The sequence below is a fragment of the Phoenix dactylifera genome, chromosome 10, assembly GCF_009389715.1.
Source record: "Phoenix dactylifera cultivar Barhee BC4 chromosome 10, palm_55x_up_171113_PBpolish2nd_filt_p, whole genome shotgun sequence".
Lineage (NCBI taxonomy): Eukaryota > Viridiplantae > Streptophyta > Magnoliopsida > Arecales > Arecaceae > Phoenix > Phoenix dactylifera.
This window is the reverse complement of record NC_052401.1, coordinates 6993083-7010239: the sequence shown is the minus strand read 5'-3', so window position 1 is coordinate 7010239 and position 17157 is coordinate 6993083. Positions and strand designations below refer to the sequence as shown.

Genomic DNA, 17157 nt, shown 5'->3' with positions numbered 1-17157 from the left:
AGAGAACTAATCTTCCTTGGGTAATTGGTCCTTGAATACTCCACCTATGGCACCAAAATTATCTTAACATCAGTAATATGAATACTGTTCCATTTCCATCTAATTTGCATTCACTCTTAAGCTAAGGAAACACATTGACGAGATTGCATTTGTGTTCGAAGATTAAATAGACATTTATACTTGTCTTGGTTGCAAACAAATTGGGACCCGGACTTGAACTTAGTGAACTACCAAGTTTTCACGTTCAGGGAGAATGGACTGAAGCCGGTTTGGAAGAAAGATGTGTTCTGATTTCGGATTGTTGATCCCCCGTCGCAAAATTGGCTCCATGGGAGAAATTTGCCCCAACCGAATTGAGATATGCATCGACATAAGGAAGACCAAGGTGCTTGGCTAAAGACCGACATATTTACGACACAATTAGATAAAATTTTATCCTTTCAAAAATTGTGATATAACCTAAAATTTGTTCACAAAAGTATTACCACCCAAGCATGAAATTCTTCGAGCACATGCATTTTTCAACCATGTTATGAAAATAATGCAAAATACCAAAACCCAAGATTAATTGCTAAATTTTTTTGTTTGCTATTGTTATAAATAGAAATATGAAAGTGGTATCACATACTACCTAGAAATCCTTTAGAGAACTTGTTAATAAACAATTAACTTAAAATTGCATCGGTATGCAATCTATATCAGGGTATATTTGGTTGCAAGGAAATCTGACTTTTTTTAAAAAAAATAACTACTTTTGAAAAAAAAATCTATATTTTGAATTTTTTAAGAAGATAATTCTTAACAACCAAACATACCTTAACTGAGATAAAAAGGACAAAGATGTAATATACATTATATATTGCTCAAAATATGTAAAGAAAATATTACTCAAGATATCATAATGTAATATATGGTGTTGGTAAAAGCTGGATCAACTGGTTAGGCTGCTTGACTTTTGCCACTTTACACAATAATAAAGTAGAGATCAAGGGCAGCTTGTCATAGCATCGAGGATGTTACATGAAAAAAAAGAAGACATGAGATCCAACAGAAAATCCAAAAAGTGCATTACGACTGTCCTTTTCTCTCTTTTTCTTCTTCTCTTTTTTTTTTTTTTAACGTAGAGGAAGTGAAGAAGAGTGCACAAGATAATGCTCTCTTTTTTTTTTGGCAGAAATGTAGGTTCCCCCTAGATTCATTTCATGAGGAGAAATGAATACAAGAAGGGTATCAGAATCGGGTCTAACAAGAGTACAAGAAACCAAGAGACGCATACGTTCTTAAAACACTCCTTATCTTTTTAACCTTTTTTTCCCCTCTAGTTCTTCCTCGTTGCTCCTCACCCATCAGATAGCTAACATATCTACTCTCAAAGAGGCCTTCAACTAACTATAAGGGTTAGATAAGCATCTCAGATACAACAGCACAGGAAACAAAAGAAAATGAAGGAAAAGTAATAAGAAACAGCTACTCTGAAAGTTTTCTGTCATCAAACTAAGAAAGTAGTTGTAGGGGCAAAAAAAGGATATGCACAGGATTGTGTTGCAGTTTTAATTATTTCAAGTCAGAAGAAACTCTTGGAAATACACAGATTTTTCCACTCTGAAGAGGGTTTCAAGTTTGAGTAGAAGTAGAAGTTTTTAGGTGGCCATGTCTCTATCCATATTGTCGGTGAAGGACTTCTATGAGTAGGTTTCGGTTGGGCTATGATAAGTTTCAGTTGCTCTATCTAATGGTTCCTGGCAGGATCAATGACTCCCTCTTATTGAGGAGTGCCATTAACTTGCTGGTTTGATGCCTTTGTAGCTGCATTTTGAGCAGTCTTTTTCATCCAGCGTGGAGGTATCTTAACCTATATCTACAAGATAGCAACAAACCCTTAATAAACTTATAATTTATTAGATAACTTATGCCACGATTATCATAGATTAACATCCCAATGTCCCTAGTATTTACCTACCTATGCTCATCTTAAGTATAATTATATGACTTATGATTTATCCACTTATGCTCTAAATACTATAATAATTATCTACCTACCTGTGCGCATGCAAAGCACGTGCTGGGCCATTTTTTTTTGGATTGGGCCATTTTATGTTTACTGAGCCAGTCAAGTGGACCAGGTCTAGTTCGTTATTAAGCCCAAATAGGCTGGCAGTCACCTTCACAAATTCTTTTTATTAAAACATATTATAGTTTTTTCAACTCTAGATGAATTTCGGTATCAATTCTCAGTTATTTCGAACGCTTCGACTTCTAAAAATATCTTTTTTTTCAGCAAAACAGTAGGGAAGGCCACCATACATCCCATTAGAGATAAGATGCACACAAAAAGGAGAACAAGGCGACCAGAAAAAGGAAAATAGAGACACAAATAACAAAAGGGAAAAGGATGATGAGAGAAGCAAAGGGAAAGAGGTAGGAGAGCCCATCCGGCCCAAACTCATGTAACCATGAAGCCCAACCCCTACTCATGGATAAATCCCAACCGGCCCATTCATCCAAATATGAGCAGAGGTGCCTCCTAGAAATATCAAGCATTCACAAGTATCTTGTTGTTTGGAAAGGCATAATTCCAACTAATAATTTCATTAATACATCATAGCATAGTCCACCTTCCTATGTTTTGTATGATATTTTAGGTACAAATGGGGAAAATGATCCCAAAAAGAACAAATTGAACTACATTAAGCTGACAAGGACTAGACTCCATAAGCATATGCATATAACAAGGCTTTTGGCTCTTGCTAGTCTATCCGTTTGCTGGTCGGCTTCTCTAAAAACATGGCTTATAAAGAAGAAATCCAATAAAGAAGCAAAATAGATGATATCTGAAAGTAATGGAAGCTTTGAAGCCGTGGAGAAACTATTGAGACGTTTCATGATCCAATTCATAATGGTGCTTGAATCACCTTCTAACCATATTCTGGTTAATCTAAGTTGGTTAATAACTGCTAATATTCCTTCCTTGGTCGCTCTAAGTTCTGTTTCTAGAACTTGAGATGCTTTAAATTTTGTAAAATGGATCCACTGTGATCTCTTATAATAATTATGGCCCTATTTTTCCTTCCATGAAATATCGAAGTTCACCTTTGCGAATCCACAGGGAGGGGGTGCCCATGTACATTTGAGCTCACTGAGCTGCCGGCACCCTAGTTTTGGTGCTGTAATTTATCGGCTTCGATGATGCTTGATATGGCTTCAAAAAATTCCTTCGTAAGATGTCGAGCATGGTGGCTAATTTCATATTGATTGTTTGATTTCCCCTTAAAGATGTGCTCATTTGTTGCATTCCAAGTAATCTAGCCTGCGTAACATATCAATGATCTATCAAAATTTGCCACTTGCTTGTTCGAATAGAAATCAATTAGATCTTGCATTGAGTTGAATGTGAGAATTGCTGCATTATTTTTGTGTTCCACATAGTAGCTACTACTGAACAAGTAATAATGCAATGTTCAATGTCTTCTTTAATTCCTTGGCAGATATCGCATTCAGATATCCTTTTACTAAAGTAATTTATAACTACTTCTAGTCTGAATCGAGGACTTTGGGCCAGTTACTTTTTCGCTTTCTTTCAGGAATCTTAAAAAGGCTGAAGAAAATGGGATGTTATGTGTCATTTGGTGAAGAATGTGGAAGGAGAGGGAATTGAGGAACATTTAGTGTTTCATAAAAACCATGGAAGATATATCGAGATAAGTCTAGTGCTTTTATTTTTGTAGTAGAATTAAAAATGGCATTCGTTCTTACAATTTATTTTGCTTTTGTTCACTCTTATGTGTATATCTCCATGAAAAAATGAATTTAAATGGCCATTCCTTAATTTTTCATCTCCAAAAAATATAAAGAATTAAAGGAAAAGGAAAAAAAAAGGATCTATTGGACCAAATGAGGGGATTTAGAGATTGTCTTATCGAGTGACCCACTTATGCAACATTGCTATGGAACTACAATGAAAGGGACATCAGCTCTATAACTTATATCAAAATACAAGTTAAGTTCATATTATTAGAAGGTGCACCTTTATCTATTATCTCCTTGTTTTGAATATATTTTGATTCACAATGCTTCTGGAGGTTTTCGTGAACTTGTAATGAAGCTTTCATAGGAGATTCCCTCATATAAAAAGGTGTTAAGAAGCATTTATCTCCCAAATATAAATTATGAAGGGATAATATGTTATTAGGAAGATTTTCCAAACTATGGGCAACTAATTTGTCAATCAACTCTCCTATTGAGGAACTACAACCACAGAATCGTACTGCAATTAAACATCTGTATAAAATTAATTACCAGAAACATCTATATAGAATTGGGAAGAAGCATATCAGCTCTATAACTTATATAAAAACACAAATCAATTTAACATTATTACAACGTGCGCATTTATCTATTATCTCCTCATTTGGATTACATTTTGCTTGACGATATTTCTGGTGTCTTTTTTTTTTTTTCATGAACTTATAATGCAGTGGCCTTTACAAAGGATTCCCGTATATAAAAAGAATGTCTAAATTATGGAGGGATGGTGTGTTATTAGGATGGTTCACCAAACTATGGGCAATTAATTTGTTGTTGACAATCAACACTTCTATCTAGGGGTGCAAATAGGTCGGATCGGATCTAACGAGTCGGGTCAGGTCAGGTCGAATCATGGGTCAACCTGACCTATTTATAGCCGTACTTCTATCGAGTAGCAAATTTCTTAATCATTTATTTTTGGAGAGGAGGTGCAGGCTTCATTGTTAGGAGTCCAGACTTTAGGATGATTGCAGCTGGGAGCTACCATTTGTTTGACACCTCGGTGCCAGGGGTAGAGTTGAGAGCGGCCTGGTCTGCATTGTGCTACATATGGCATGCTTTGCAGGGGAGAGAGGTCCTTCTAGAGGGCGATTCTGCAACGATCATTGGATGGATTCTGTAGGTTTTGGGGAGAGCCGGCGATTACCACCCACTTCTAAGAGATATTCGGACCATGTTTTGTGGTCGAATGGTACTTCAGGCGAAGTATGTGTTTAGAGAGGCCAATGAGACCGCGGATTGGATGACTTCTTTCATTGCCGACCGCTTCGGGAACCACCTCTGGGTGGAAAAGGCAGAGTTGCTCAGTGTTCTGCGCGATGTTTTGCTTTTTGCTTTCTTGGCTGTATCCATACACGTTACGTATGATACTCCCGTTTTTAGCTAAAAAAAAAAAAATCACAAGTCAAGTCATCTATATCACATGATTTTTAATGTACATATTTAAGTCCACCCTCAAGGGCCATTTATATAAGCTCTTGCCAACTCCAACCTCTCATTGACCAATAAATTTTATTATTAGTCCAAACCATTAAACCTTAAGTTAGCAACGATCGAGACTGGTCATTGTGCCGCATTCAATTCTCAAGCCGGATTCCACCAAACTAAGTGGGTCGAGCCCAGCCTTTAATGATCATCCTGTGGGCGAATTGAATCAGCACCAAGTTTGAGCATAAACAATAGGCAATGGGATCATCTTAAGGAAAGAAAAAAGCAGGGGAGAAAAAAAAATAATAATGATGGGCCAACAACCCCCACTGTGGGGTGCGAGGGAAAGAAGAAAACCAGCCGGTGAGCCAACCAACCACCAGCCACCTACTCCCTTCCCATCTCTCATGTTTTGCATCCATCCACACCGTCCATTAAAATCAGACACCTGAGATTTGTTCAGCCTGATGCATTCAAAACTGTCCATTAAAAATATTTTTTTTTTTTTGCAGGCATATCCTCCGGAACATCAAATTTTGTATAAATATTCTTTCACAATTTATATTTACACGTATATTTTTATAAAATATTTGTTTTACTATTCTATTTTTTTTTATTTTTGTTATATGTATCCATGCCATCTAAAACCGTTAAAAAAATAATGATTTTAAATTAAAATAACTAAAATATTTTTAATGGATAGATGGATAAAAAAATATTTATAAAGCGGTGATGGAGAAAAAAAATAATTTTAAAATTTTATTTTATTTTATTAAAATAAATATAGTTTTTATTAATAATGTTAGAACAACGGTTAAATTAGAGATATTTGCAAAAAATAGTATTTTATGAAGTACAAAAATAAAGAAAGTATTTATGTAAATTTAGATTTTTAGTAGGGTTTTATGAGCCAACTACCAGCCAACTACTCCCTTCTCATCTCTCATGTTTTGCATCCATCCACACCGTCCATTAAAATCAGACACCTGAGATTTGTTCAGCCTGATGCTTTAAAAACTGTTTATTAAAATAATCTTGTTTTTAGGAATTAGGAAGTCCGTCAATACTACCCCAAAGCAAAGTTAGGATCTGCTGTTTCCTCTTGAACAGCGAAGTATAGATTCAGCTCATCACAGCCGTCCATCTATGCGGATCTTAAAAAACACGTCCTCTCGGTGGAGTCGGGTTTCCGGAAAACCGTAATTGCGGTGCCCGCAAGTTCCAAATGACGTGTCAAGATGGTATTCGTTGGTTTCTCTGGATATCCATCCTTAGATTGCCATGTCAGATTGTGACTGGGTTTGGTAAATGTCCGGGTAGATTCTTGTCTGATGACAGGGATCTCACACCTTTTCCTTCCATTTTCTATTAAAAAAATGAGATATCTTTATATAAATATGAAGTAGACGTGCTCACCTACCGTGCCTCTCTACCCCCCTCCAAATCGTCGTCTTCTTCGTTACTGTCTTGGTTTCGTTGGGATCCAAGAAAGAGTGAGGGAGAGAGAGAGATGGGGAGCGATGCGAAGGTGTACACGTTGGAGGAAGCCTCGAAGCACAATTCCAACGAGGATTGTTGGCTCGTCATCGGCGGCAAGGTATTCTTGGATTTGATTCGCGATCTGTGGTAAAAAAAATCTCATCTTTTGGTAGTTTGGTCCATTGTTGTACATGTTTGTTTGGTCGTCCATGAATTGATCTATCTATCTGTGGATCCGTCTCTTGGGATTGGTTTAATGAAAAAAGGGGAAGGGAATATTTACCTATCTAACGAATCGATTCTGGGATACTTTTAGTGGGAAAAGGTGAAGCTTTGTTGATTGTTGCTGCACAGAAAGGGCTGATCTCTCTCATTGGAGCAGAAGTATTTTGATACACTAGGATTTTTAGATAAAACCCTTTGATATCTATGAGTACATGCAAAATATTTTGCTTAATACTTACGTCTATGCAGAAAAAAGATTAAGAATCCAGCCATACTCTACTTGTTTGCACAATTGGTTAGTTAGATAATTAATCATGCCAAGCATATGTTGTGAAGTTTTAGTAATTCAGATGAGCATGAGGGGACTCCATTCAGTGTTGAAGATCAGAATTCAGAAGACAATCTTAAAGATTATAATTTTATTAAAGAATTTTCTCTGGGAACTTATGCAATCAGAGAGAGAAAGAGAGGGAGCATACCTACTGATGGTTGTGCTTTGTCTAGTCGACCCTCATATCTTGGTAATGTGATGGGGCTTCATTTGAGTTGTTTTGCTAATGGAAAACCCTGCTAAATTGCACTTGGAATTTGATAGATGTTAAGGGGCTTTGCCTGCTTATTCATCTCTTCATGGACATTGTCAGGTTTGTTCTCTTGATAACTCAGTTTGCATGTGTTCTATAATCCATCCAAATGCTACTTGCCTATACATTGTTTTTGACATCTTCGTGCTTCTGTTACTTCTATTGTCTTTCCTGCTCTTCGAACTGAGTTTTGTAGCTTTATTGATTGAGGCACTGATTCTATTGATCATTCTTTTGTTGAATCTTGCATCTTGTCTAGAAAAACTCATGTTATATAGGCAGCAAGATGTCATTTCTCGTCCCAATATTATTCTTGAGTAATGTGCAATGATCTCAATGCTAGCCTGGATTCATCAATTGCCCTCAGACATAGGCAATACATGTGCAATTCATATATCCATTGTATTACCTAAAGGTTGTCTAAATCAGTGTTTTAAATCCTGGTGGGACGAGAGCCATCCCATCCGTCCTATCCCGTTCATGTGAGAAATTGGGACTGGGACATGGACTCCAAGAGCCATCCACTTAGGGGAAGAATAAGAAAGAGGAAAGAAAGAAAGGAATGAAAGAAGAAGAAAAGGGGAAAAGAAAGGAAGAAAAGAAGGAAGAAAGGAAATAAAGAAAGGCAGGAAGGGAGAAGAAAAGAAAGAAAGGACAAAAATAAGAAAGAAGGAAAAGAAAGAAGAAGAAAAAGGAAAGAAAGAAAGGAAGAAAAAAAAAGGAAAGGAAAGAAGGAAGAAAGGAAAGAAAGAAGAAAAGAAACAAACAAAAGAAGAAAGAAATAAAAGAAAGAAGAATGGGAGAGAGATGGAGGGTAGCTACCTGGACACTTGACCGGGATGGTTGCTGCGATGAGGCACTACAGCAGGGCCTCTCGTTTCATGGAGAAACCGAGACAATCCAGTCTCACGGGATTTAAAACCTTGGTCTAGATGGCTGGCAATCTAGTTTCTCATGAATGTGTTTTTAATATCATCTACTATCAATATGAAGACATGTGGTACTTCATGCATTTATTATCTTATTGGCATATTCTCTATCTGTAATCGATCCTCAGTTTCATAAGGGGGATATATATGTGTGCAACTCCCTGCAACTTTTACATACATGCAAATGTTATGCATTGCTATGTTACATCAGTCATAATTAAGATTTATCATCTAATGATAGTATATATAATACCTAATGGCTCATTAGTGAATAGCTCTGCTCATTTCATTCATCACAACCTTGCTCTGCAGCTTTCTGAAAACTCAAGACACCCTGCCCATTTTCAAAGTTATTACTAACGGCACGGTAGTTTCTTATATTTGAGGAGGGCCAAGGTGGCTGAGGAAAAATGTTGTATTAGCTTCAAGTTGGTGCAGATTTGGATGTGCTCTTATACGATCCATATTGATTCCATCTTTTAAACAAGTCACATTTTCTTGATCCAAGCTTGATCTAAAATCCAAATGATTGGTTCAGAGAATCATTTTTTTCACTTGATAGATTCATATTCTTCCAGTTGGTTGTGGAGCTCTTATATGATCCATATTGATTCTATCTTTTAAACAAATGACGTTTTCTGGATCCAAGCTTCATCCAAAATCCAAATGACTCGTTCAGATTGAATCAGGTTATTTTCACTTGATAGGTTCATATTCTTCCAGTTGGTTGTGGACCACAAAAAAGGTCAATCTGATCCACTTGCAGCATTTAGAGAAATAGGTCAATGTGATCCAATCCACTAAGTATGCTTTCTAAATTTCATCCAAATCTTTATAGTTATTCAAGATGTACAATGCAACTGTCCAATTTCATTTTTCTTTTCTAATTTTTATTTTCTAGATCGAGTTTTACAATGAAACTTTTAGGTCTGGACAGGCCTGTAGCTCGAACGTGCAATTGTGTGACTTATCCCTTGATATTTTTCTCAGTGCTTGATATTTTTCTCTTATACTTCTCAGCGCTTGATATTTTTCCATCATGTTGTGACTTATTCCTCGAAAATTTGTGGTCTTAATGTGCTTTTGATGTCCAAGTACTACATTCTTATAATGGACAGTGTTGTTTTTTCCAATTTCGCTCTTGCTTTTTCATTTTCACTCTTGCTTTCAATTTCATTCAGCAAACAGTTTATGCAGCATTTTTAAGAAAACTGCTTTAAATTCTAAGGAAATTATGGCAAGCCTAAAAGGTCATTTGATAGGTCAAAGCTCCTAAATATGTTCTGGTCATTAAGCAATAAAACTTAAGAGGATGTCCACATAAATCTCAATTGCAGTCCAAACAAACTTAAAACAGTGTGTTAATCCTATGATAATCAAAGAAGTCTGTGTTGTCTGTTTGGTGACAGAAAATTGTTGCATCATTCAAGCACATGTGCAATTAAAATAGAAGAGAATGAGGACAGTCAGAATAGCAAGCTATTTAAAGGAAGAAACTACATAAGTTGAATCTTTCAAGAATGTACAAGAATAGTCATAGATTGACTAGAAGACAGCAGATAAAAGGGAGAGTTCAGAAGAAAGATAATGAGGAAAAACATAAGATTAGAGGAGTAGAAGGGTAAGATATGGAAGGCAGTGGCCATGCATGTCCTTTTTCTGCTCTATCTCACTACAAATTTTTAGACATACTATTGGACCCTTTTAATTGCAGTCCTTTGAAGTCCACTAAACTTGGGGCTTGTTTGGATAACCCGGCTGGATCTTCAAGATTGGAAACAGGATTTCTAGTATTACAGAATATGAGGCCTGGCCCAACCCATGTCAACCAGACCTCTTCAGCCTATTTCTGCAAGGAGAAAAAAAAAGACATGCTTAGGTTTTTTTTTTTTCTCCCTATGAGATTTGGGCCGGCCTACTCCGAAGGTTTTTTTTTTTGTGAATTCTGTGATTATAGGCCTGGTCCAACCTGTGGTCATGTGAATTCTGCTGGATTGCATAGGATTATCTAAATAGGCCCTTAAGTGCTACAATATTATCCAGTTTGGACTTAAGCAGCTGCTTATAACCCAATTGTTGTACCTCTCCTCCATTTGAAGGATGTTTTGGGTTTCAAGGGAAGTGCTTTTCCACGTGTTTGAGTTGTTTTTCCCCATCTCTCTTAGCTACTTAATCACTTTTCTCTGTAACTGATTGTGCAGCAGTCTTTTCTTAAAGTAATGCTATTTTGCATAGTGGGGCCTATTTCATTTTTTTTCAATAAAGAACTACCATTATCGCTGATAACAGGTATTATATTCATTGCCATCATATATGTTCTACTTTGTGCTGTGCTTTTCAATTGAATGGTATCAAAGATCGAAACTTGGTTTTAGCCTTGGTTTTGGCTAGAGCACGTGGGTTTGAATTTCAGTAGTTTCAATGTTTTTGGTTAGATCTCAGAGTTTTGATTAAAACAAAAGAAGAGAACCTTTTCAAGCTGAGAAATAACAGAGCAAAATAATGCACAAATTGGGAAAATAATTATGTATTGATTTAGGTTATATTTGTCATGGGGATCCACATAGCATATTATGTAGTTTCAGTCATTTTTAGACCTTTACAAGCTATCTAGGATATTTAAAACATAGTAATACTCAAAACTAAAGTCCGGCAAAAATAGAAATAGAAAACAAAAGGGAATACCAAAAAAACTTAGAAGTTGTATTGCAATCAAAATTATATTTGTTGAGAATATAAAATAACAGAAGTTCTGTATTTTTGGATACTTTATCAAACGTCTGCAATGCCTCCAAAAGAACTTGCATAGTTTATACATATGTAAAACAAAACATGAAGACAAAAAAAATATTTAAAACAAGAGTTGGACTGCATACTTCATATTAATTCCTTGAAAAAAGTTAAGTTTTCAAAATCAATGATAGGATATCCAAATTCAAGATCTGAAATGTTGAACATGATATACATTATAAAAAAAGTGCTATATACCAAAATTCATGTGTTTGGGTGCTCTCCAATCTAATCAAGTAGATGTTAAAATGGATGGTTCTAATAATATGATACCATGTCTAACTATGATTTAATCATCAAAACCTACTGAATTTAAATATATCTATTTTTAAGATGTGTAGATCATGACCTATAAAGTGCTTTTTCAATTTATATGCTCTATCATGTCTTGTAACCACAATAGTGTAATTGATACTACTCATTTTATACCAACTTGATGCATAGATTAGAGATCTTCGAAATGTATGAATTTTGGTTTCTAGATCTTTTTTGCAGTATAGATTATGTTCAACAGTTTGGATCTTCAATCTGAATGGTCTATCATTATTTTAAAATTGTTGGCTCCTTTTACAAGGAGTTGACATAAAGTGTGTGGTCCAACTCTTAACCAATATTCGTGTAACAAAATATGAGTTTGATATTTTGAAAGGCCTCCTATAGTTGTTACCAAGGTTCGCAGTCTCGGTACTAGACCTTGTACCGGTGATGCATTGGCACTTTCAGACAAGGCTTGATGATTATGATTATGGTTATGGATTACTAGCACTGCTGGAAGTTGCTGATTCCATAAGACATTCATACTTTGCAGCTGTTCATGTTGATTCTTTTCCTTGCCGTCACAGTTGCCATTAAAACTGAACATCTCGTTTACATGATCTCTATGTTTGCACAGGTTTATGATGTAACGAAATTCTTGGAAGATCATCCAGGCGGAGACGAGGTTTTGTTGTCGTCAACTGGTAAACCTGTTTAGACTTGCCAATGCTCAAGAATATGTGAAATATTTTTGACAATGTGGTAATTTACCTGTGATATGATTCTGCAATTTGTAGGAAAGGATGCCACAGATGATTTTGAGGATGTGGGGCACAGTACCACTGCAAGGGCGATGATGGATGAGTACTGTGTTGGGGAGATAGATGCATCGACAATTCCCACCAAAGTCAAATACACCCCTCCCAAGCAACCTCACTACAACCAGGACAGGACTTCTGATTTCATCATTAAGCTTCTCCAGTTTTTGGTTCCATTGGCTATCTTGGGGGTGGCTGTTGGTATCAGAATCTACACAAAATGAGCTTAATGTGTTGCCAAGTTAAATAAATTAGCGAGAAGTCGGTATTTGCAATGTCTTCCATTACTGCAACTCTAGGAGACTTAAGTGTGTCTGTTAACTCTCTGCTTATGTCTCATTTCTGGGGTTACTTCTCATTTCTGGTTAACTTATTTTCATCTGTTATTCCTGTAATACTGGAACATATACTCTTCTCCATGCCTGAGATTCCCTTGAATGTTTTCATTTGTTGCCTTTTGAAATGTTATCTTCTTCAACAATTATGTTTGTTATAGCTGACCCTAACTATAGAAAAGAGTGGCAGCATAGCTAATCGTAAAATATGACTCAAACGGGTATCAGATTGTGCTATATAAACTTGATGAAAGCTTAATTCACTGAGAGAAACTTAATATCGTATTCTCTGTTCACGAAGAATGCACAGATCAGAATATTCACATAGCAGGATCAATGTCATGCTACAATTCTTGTCTCCCAAGCACTCCACTTTAGGTCCTCAGTGCTTGCTAATAATTGCGAAATCCGTCAAGCCTCAATTTATTTCGACAAAATGAGGAATGATGGAATTGGAGTTCATTTTTCATACATGCACTGTCCTCTACAACATGGTAATACTGACTTCAGCTATTTGTTCCTCTTGACTGATGCAGCATGTTCTGAATCATGTTTTATGTTGGTTCTTCTGACCCTGGATTTTCCTCAAGCATGGTAATTCAATGATGCAATCAACAGTGGAGTGATCGAATGGCAATATTATCCCATCCTTTATTCTGCTAATTAAAAAAGAAATTTAATGGTGACTTTTGATTTTTAATGTTCATACCATGACTTTCTGAGGTTTACCTAGAAATTATTTACAGAATTTGCAACTGGGATTTGACTCACTTCTTTGATTCTTATCACCATTTTTTTGTTTATGACCAACATAGTCATTTAACACCAGAAAAGTATTCTTATTATTTCTCAGAGGGGCCTCTTGTTCGGTTCTTGTTGGACAGTGAGGGAAAGGGAACGGTCCTGCTGCACTTTGCTTTTGTTATTTTAATATTCTCTCAACCACTGAAAAAGCAAGAGTTCGAATGCCCTGTCAAGTAATAAAGTTCATATTTTTATATTTAAATGAAGTTATTTGCTCAATTTGTAAATAATAAATTATTTCCATAAAAATAGTTAATTCATTTTCCCTTTTGTACAAGATTAAAGAAAAATATATACTTTCATGCTATTTATTGAATATTTTAAACTTTAGCATTTAAAAATTAAAAATATCAATAAATTCTATGGTTTTTTTTTTGAAAACTTAGATGAATCATGTTTTTTTCTATCTGCAACAAATGAGTAGTGTATGATATAGATTAATATAATTCAAAAATAGTATTTAAAATGAAAAATTGTCAATAATTATGCATGTTTTTATATTATATCTAATTTTTAAATTTATTTTAAATGTTTAATTATAAACCTAATCGGACCGATAAATCCAATGGCTTAGTCGAGGTTGTAGTGATCCTGCCCCTTGGCTAGGTCGATCTCCGACTTGGGTTCGATATCAATGCTCTAAACACTATGAAGATGCACCTCACACACCATCTCTAAACCACCTCTACACATTAGTGTGACCTCTAAGAAATTAACCATTGTCCTATTTGAAAACATTTTGAAGCAGACTGGATTTGTTTAGAGAAGAACGAGCACTGGATTTTGAAACAGAGTAGAATGCAGTAAAAAAATTTTATAGAACTAGAAGCAGTAAAAAAGTTTCTAGTCAAGATTCTAGAAAGTATCCACTTCTAAAAGATTTGACTTCCATGTCAGCCCGAGACAAACTGTGAATCTTCATTCATCTCGGTCTCGGCCATCAAAAATCTTTGGGGTAATAAATTTTGAAACTGTAATAAACTTTGAATTTTGAAACTGTAAATTTTTAGCTGGTCAATGATTTTATTATATCAGTTCCTTTTTTACATACAGCATTTTTATTCTCCAAATACTATAGAATTTCAATGTCAACTCAGCTGCTTTGGCTCATTTTATTTAAAATATGATAAGTTAAGCTCAAAGCATGTAGATATAACTTCACAGGCCAACAAAAGGTCATGTGAAAAGGACCTGAAAGTAATCATGTGAAAGACTGCAAGACCATAAAGATAAATGGCATTAAGATAATTTAGATTGGCCCCAAAACAAATTTAATTATAGTTATGCAGTCGCAGTGTGACATTTATGACAAGCCATAGTACCCTTCAGAAAACATAGTTTAATTTCATTAAGAAAACTTAGAAAGACTATAATTGTCAATCCATTCTATTGACTATAACAAAGAAATTTTATTATTTAATCTCAAATATAGAAGCTCCAACAGACCCAAAGGATAGTCATTAAAATATATGAACAAAAGTACATATGTCAATATTGATGCCGGACCAAATCTGGAGGAAGAAATTCAGCGGGATTTTAAACCAGAATAGAAGAAGAGGGAGAAAGAAAGAGGAGGAGGAGGAGAAGAGGGAGAAGAGAAGAAGAGAGAAAGAGATTAGGTGGGGAGAAAATTTCTAATTCTTCATTAAAACCTAATCATGAAAATAGTTTCCTATATATAGGGCACAAATACACAACTTGCATAAACCCCCCTTACACAGAAATAAATCCTAATGAACCCACAAATAATACAAATAAGCCCTAAAATGCAAATAAGCCCGGAAATAAAATAAACCACAAATAAACCCTAGAATGCAAATAAGCCCAGAAATAAAATAATAAAATAAATATGCAAATAAACGGGTCTGGCTCAATCCGGGGGCTCAGGATCATCTGGATGAAGGGCTCTGATGTCCCCATCAACTCCTCCCGGGTGAGAAAAACTCGACCCCGTCGAGTACAGGTCTGGCCGGCTGTCGTACTGCTCCAGAAGATCGGGATCAATGCGCTGCAACTGTGCTTTGGAAATCCACGTCACATCAGACTTTGGTCGACCTTTCCACCGAACAAGGTAACGTTGGTAACCACCGTTCCTGCTTGAAATAACCTGCTCATCCAATATATGTTCTATTTGTTCTCTGCGTGCATGAAATTTGGGAGGTGGTGGCTCAACAGCAGGTAATAGGGCAGGGTGTCCAACATGGGCAGGTATATCAATAAAGGGGTCAGAAGGCAGGAATATTATCTTTTTGTATGGGACTAAATCTTCAATATTAAATGTCGCACTAATCCCATAGTCATCAGGAAGTTCCACAACATATGCATTCGAACTGGTTTTCTTTAAGATTTTGAACTGTTCTGCACTACAAATTTGCAATTTCTTAAACGTTTCCGAAGAAAGTCGTTCAAGCCTAATTCTTATCATGACGTAATCTTTTTCACTTAACTCCTTATAACGTCTATGTAAATCAGCAAGGAATTTATATTTTAAGTTATTAAAGTGACTACAATTGCTGATTTCTTGATGCAATGAATGTGGATGTGATGCAATTGATTGTGTAGACTCAAAGACTCTATACTGATGAGACATGAAAAACAGGTCTATGGGTTGCCTAGGTTTGTGATCATGCACCAATTCGAATGGACTATTACATGCAAACTCAACTGTTGGTAACATTAAATTCCAGGTCCTAGCATATGCATTCGGTCTGAGCCTATGATGTGGAAGGTTGGACAGGGATGCTCCGGGAACTAGATCGATTGCGCGTTGGATATCACGCATTGGAGAAAGTGCATCCGGAAGATCATCAGGGAGTGCATCATGAAACTCCTCTAGAAGAGAAACTACTACTGGGGAATGTTCAAGGTTGGACTCTGCATGGGTATCTTTAGCTACAAGTGCCAATTCAGGTGACTTGCTCTCAATATCTGTCACTACCTCTTCCACAATAGTGATGTGAAGTGGCTTGGTTGTACTTAGATCAATAGTCTCCCTTTGGGAATCATTTTGGACAAAGTCTAATTCTGTAGGTTCGTCTTCAAAGTCTTCTTCATAGTCTTCTATATTTGGTTCATAGACTTCTTCGACATATTCGGCCTCTTGGTTCCTAACTTCTGGTTCAGTAATCGGGTAGGTCTTAGTGGAACATTGGGGCGCTATATGGCCGAATTGTTGACACCTAGAGTATTGGGTTTGGTGCCTAGGAGAGTGGGGAAGGACTACAGGTGGTGCGACCAAACCGATTTTAGTTTGGGCTGTAACAGGGGTTGGCGATTTAGGGGTCCTAGAATTTTGCACGAGCTCACGGATCTCTTGTTGGAATTCCTTGTATCCAGCCCGCATGGCAACGATCTGTTCTAAGAGAGACCTCAAAATGTCGGAATTCATGGTAGCTACAGGGGTTTTAGGTTGATTGAGATAGTACTCCATATCACTACAGGTTGGCATGCAATGATAACACTGGGTGAAGATGTGAAATGCAGTGTCACTAATGAAACCCTAATAAATATGATGCAAGATCAAATTTGATGCGGGACAACCTACTAATGCAATCTATTATGATTTCAGAGATCAGCAAGTTTTCACAAGAATAACTTAAAGTTTAAATGTTGCTGATTTTTTACTTCGGTTATTCAGAATTAAGGATTAAGATTATTCAATTTAAGAAATTAGATTGCAATCAAGTAGTACAGTTGTTCTGATCCT

At 36.1% G+C, this 17157-nt stretch overlaps 1 protein-coding gene across 1 annotated transcript; it reads left to right on the top strand.

The window, feature by feature from the left end:
- Positions 1 to 6635: 6635 nt before the first annotated feature.
- LOC103722828 (cytochrome b5-like) lies at positions 6636 to 12790 on the top strand. The gene is made up of 3 exons (XM_008813523.4): positions 6636 to 6829; positions 12132 to 12198; positions 12292 to 12790. Exons 1-3 carry the CDS (start codon positions 6743 to 6745, stop codon positions 12534 to 12536), a joined length of 399 nt encoding a protein of 132 aa, XP_008811745.1. The 5' UTR covers positions 6636 to 6742; the 3' UTR covers positions 12537 to 12790.
- The last annotated feature ends 4367 nt before the right edge of the window (positions 12791 to 17157 follow it).

Bases quoted from the DNA above. Each gene is read 5' to 3' on its own strand.
- LOC103722828 (XM_008813523.4), top strand. From the start codon at position 6,743: ATGGGGAGCGATGCGAAGGTGTACACGTTGGAGGAAGCCTCGAAGCAC. The intron at 6,830-12,131 runs GTATTCTTGGAT...ATGTTTGCACAG, and splicing joins GGCTCGTCATCGGCGGCAAG to GTTTATGATGTAACGAAATT. The intron at 12,199-12,291 runs GTAAACCTGTTT...TGCAATTTGTAG, and splicing joins GGTTTTGTTGTCGTCAACTG to GAAAGGATGCCACAGATGAT.